Raw genomic sequence first — 4732 nt, forward strand, 5'->3', positions numbered from 1 at the left:
AATAATAATAAAAATCATAGTATATACCAAAAATACTTAATATAAAATTTTATATATAATAAATATATATTTTAATAATATTTTAAAATAGTAAATAAATAATTTTTTCAACAAGAAATAAAATATTTAGACTTGATGTTATGCTTAAAATTTCTTTGATTTAAATATTAAATAGAGAATATTATACACCATTTAAATTTTATTGGTAGATAATGCAAAAATTAAACTTTATATGATTTAAAAGAACCTAATGAAAATAAAATTTTAAATTATTCTAAATTTATAAATAAAATTTTTCGTTTATAACTTAGCTATATATAAGATTCATGATACAAGAAAAATAATAAAATTAAGATATAATAGATTTTTATGATTTTAATATAAGAAGTTCTTATAAATAAAAATTATTTATAATTTTTGAATAATATTTCTTAATTATATTTGATGCAAAAATATATATTATATTTTTAAATATATATTATATTTTTAAATATATATTATATTTTTAAATATATATATATATTATAAATAATTTAAAAGAATTTTTTATTTCTAATTTAGATTACAAATATAAGATAAATATAATTATTTTTTATTATTCATGTCTTTATATGCAAAATGAATTTCTTTAATTTTTCTTTAAAAAAATTATTAATAAATAAATTTTTATATATTATTTATTCTAAATTTCAATATGATTCTATATTTTAATAATAATAATAAGTTATGTACGATTTTAAAATTGGTTGTTTTATATAAATAATAGTATTAATTTATTTTTTAAAAAATAAATTATTAAATAACTAATATTTTTATTGAAGCATTTTAATTTTTTAAATTATTATCTTTTAATAGAATTTTTTTTTATATAGCTTTTATTGTATATATGTCATAAAAAATAAAATAATAATATTTAATTATCTAACATATTTTTACTTACTTCTTCTTATTTCTACTTACTTTAATAATATAGATATCTATTGCATTATTTTCTTTTAAAACAAAGAATACATAAGAAACAATAAAGTTGTTTTATAAGTTGAATTTATAAGAACTATTGAATGGTGTAAGCAACAAATTCTAATCTATTTTCTACACAAAGGTAGTTCATAGGTCTTTTGAGCCATTAGTAATCTACATTAAGGCAAAAAAGGCACCCACTTATTTTATCATTGTTTAAGTTTTTATAAATATTTTTAAATAATGTATTTTAAATACCATTGAATAAATTATATATTTCTAATAGTAATATTAAGTATCAATAGTCTTTCTCAAGGTTTTATTACTATACATGTTTTATCTTGCCATCTATTTAAGAAAAAATTATTTTTTTCTTGAGAATATCCATTTTAATTCTAACCTTGTGAAGATTTTTTAAAATTAGTATTTTATGTTAGATATTATGTAAATACATCTTATTAAAAGCTAGAGTTTGTTTTTAAGCAATTTTAGACTCTATCTTAGATTATTTTAGATTCTACCATAATATCAAATACATTTTTGAATTTAAAAAATATATAAATATTTTTAAGAATAAAAGAGGTAAGAAAATTAAAATAGATTTGATCCTATTTGTGTTAAGTTCAGAAAAACATCAATTATTTAAAACTAAAAAAATAACCAAGAAGTCAAGCACAAGACAAAAAAAATCAAAAAAGATAATAAAGAAGTAGAGTCCAAAACTATCCTTTAATAGTATGCATTCTAATCTTTTCTTCCAACTCATACATGCCTATTTCATATAGGCAATCCAAACTTTTTTCTTATTTAATCTTTAAATTATAATAGGAAGTAAAAATCCACAAATAAAACTTTATAAATTCTACTATCAAATTAGTCACAAATAGATCCTTTAAACTACAACCTATTCTTACTCAGAGTAAAATTATAATGTATATTTTCTTTCAATATAGTATGTATATATTTGATTTTTAAAAATATAATACAAATTTTAAAAACATTTATCATTATTAAACTATAAATTTAGGAGAATGTTAAATAGATCCATGCTTTTACTAAATCAACCCCCCTCCATGATGAAAAATATCATAATCATGATGAACGTGGTTGATTTTCATTGGTCACAAATCTAATAGTAGAGAAATGAATTTAGAGGTCATTTTTTCTTTTCTTTTCTTTTCTTTTCTCTTCTTCTCATGATGGTTAGGATGGGTGAGCCAATTTAGTTAAAGATTGGGTCTATTTAACATTCCCCTAAATTTATCTAGGGATTTTTATTAGAAAATTATGTAAACAAAAAAACAAAGAAATCATTATATATATATATATATATAGGAACTTTGCCCATACTGAGGTATAGTGTAGATTAAAGATAATTTCTCCCTCGAAGTGTACTGCGAATTGCTGGGGCTCCACAACGCAAAAGAGCCTGTGTTACCAGGAACGACAAAAGTAACGTGGACCAGGATGCGCAGCTGACGAGCAGCGCCGAGTCGACGTCATGAACTGGAGGCATTCAGAAAATATCATCAATCTGAAAGGAAGGTCCAGCCTCACATAACAAAACAGAGAGAGAGAGAGAGAGAAAGCGCGAGGAGGGGTGAGGAGGATGAGTTAGTTCCAGGAGCTCACCCCTGTTGCACAGCCAGCTAGTCAATGATTCTCTTCCTACTTTGTGCAGATGCTTCGACCTCATTTACAGACAATGACGCTGCAAACCGTACCTGTGACGTGAAACTGCGGTCCCACTGCAGGTCCCCCATGTGATTCTTAGTACCTAACCGATGGATGCTTCAATCCAAGAGATAGAATGAGAGTTATAAATGTTGATGCCGCTTTGAGATGTGGAGACACGTTCAGTCGGATCGCCGATATGCTTTGACTTGCTGAGATATTCCTGCTATCGATTTGCTCCCTAGTTGTGAGAATGATGAAGGCTCTAGCTGTGTTGATGTTGGTTGCGGCTCTGGTGGACGTCGCAGCCGGCCAGAGCATCGCGGATCAGTACTTGAACGCCCACAATCAAGCTCGCCAGGAGGTGGGAGCCGGGATCCCTAACTTGGGATGGAACGACCAGCTTACGGCTTTTGCCACCAACTGGGCGAACGACCGAGCCACGAATGCGCGGTGTGCGTTGTCTCACTCGGGTGGACCTTACGGGGAGAATATCTACTGGTCGAGTGGGTCGTCCTCTCCAGAAGACGCCGTGAAATTGTGGGTCGAAGAGAAGCGATATTATAACTATGACAGCAACTCGTGCCAATCTGGAAAAGTCTGCGGGCATTACACTCAGGTAAGTGAAGGTCCACATGAAGTCCGCAATCGTTAAAATTTAGGAAACTGTAGAGGAATTGCTTCATGGTCAACTGGAGAATTTCTGTCAGCCTTTATAGACTGGTTCGGCGTTATGGCCTTGTGCAGGTCGTTTGGAGGAACACCCAGCTGGTGGGGTGTGGATCAGCGAAATGCCCTGGTGGTGGAACTTTTGTGGTGTGTAGCTACTACCCTCCTGGCAATTACAACGGCCAAAGGCCGTGGCTGCAATCTGATTCTCTCACTTCGACTCCTGTCCAGGGAAGTCGTGAGGAAGCGTAACTGTATTGCAAGCTTTCAAAAATGCTTAGATGAGTATATGTAACTTGTCTTGCAATTCTGTTGCCGCCACTGCATCCTCCGAAGTGTGCAGCCTTACGTTAAGACGTCGAAGCATGGCTGTACCAATCCCCTTGTACATTCGTCGTGGAATGCATAGTGAAGCAGACAGAACAGTACAAACCATGTATGAGGATCTCACAATAAAGCTGGTGGCAAGAATATTCACCAAACACTTATTCGCTCGCCCATAAAAAAGCAATTTTGAGTTACTGCATGTCCTGTCACACCTGCGGACCTCAGCTGCAAAAAACTCTTGAAAGTCGTCCATACGGAAATCAGATTTAAAAAAAAAAAAAAAAAAAAAAAAAAAAACTTATATCCGTCTAGATAGGAAAAAGAGACACTTGCATAACTTCACGTAAGTAGAGCACTTTTGAGAACTAAAACTCCGACAAAAAATCACTTACTGATATGTTATACGTAAGGCCAATTTCTCTTGTTTTTAGCATTGACAAACTGTTCTCATATCAGTAACTTGTTCTTCACAACCACCTTGTCTCGAGTAAACAAAGCAATACAAGCAATGGAGCTATTTACCGAGTTTCAAACTGCTATAGAATTCTCTCGCAAAGCAGCAATACGATACTCAACAGATACTGCATCAATTAAGAAAACTAGTATCAAGTTTTGGAGTTGGTGATGACGAGGCGCCGAAAACCTGTCAATTCTCTGATATTTCTTCACAAGTCGCAGTCACTGCGAAACTCACCGCATCTTTTTTCATCGAAGTGCGTCATCGAAACATTAAAATACTACTTCGACATTGATCTCATGAGTCGTTTGTTGCTGAAAGTACGAAAAAATTGGAAAACTTTGTGAATGGTGAAGACCAAAGATCTTATCGTAAACTTGAATCTTTAGATTAGTGCTTTAGATTAAAAAAGAAGGTGATGGTGTGAACATTTCAGATTCAAGAGTGATATCCTTCTGGAATAATGGGAATTATCCACTTGTAGTAGTTTGACCAAAGAGAAGTGATTAAGGGATACTTTGTAAAATTTACGATGTGCTGAATGTGTATTGTAGCAAGAATAAAAGTAGTGATTTGTTGACTATACTAAATATTTTTGTTCAACTTGAGTTTAAAAAGTTAATTTTATTTTATTTTGAATAAAAT

The 4732-nt window shown here is 30.9% G+C and overlaps 1 protein-coding gene across 1 annotated transcript; it reads left to right on the plus strand.

The window, feature by feature from the left end:
- Nucleotides 1–2822: 2822 nt before the first annotated feature.
- Nucleotides 2823–3785, plus strand: LOC112277260 (pathogenesis-related protein 1). The gene is made up of 2 exons (XM_024509387.3): nucleotides 2823–3253; nucleotides 3382–3785. The coding sequence occupies exons 1-2, from the start codon at nucleotides 2888–2890 to the stop codon at nucleotides 3553–3555; spliced, it is 540 nt and encodes a 179-aa protein (XP_024365155.1). The 5' UTR covers nucleotides 2823–2887; the 3' UTR covers nucleotides 3556–3785.
- Nucleotides 3786–4732: the final 947 nt, after the last annotated feature.

Source organism: Physcomitrium patens, chromosome 25 (assembly GCF_059467195.1).
Source record: "Physcomitrium patens ecotype Gransden chromosome 25, ASM5946719v1, whole genome shotgun sequence".
NCBI classification, from domain to species: domain Eukaryota; kingdom Viridiplantae; phylum Streptophyta; class Bryopsida; order Funariales; family Funariaceae; genus Physcomitrium; species Physcomitrium patens.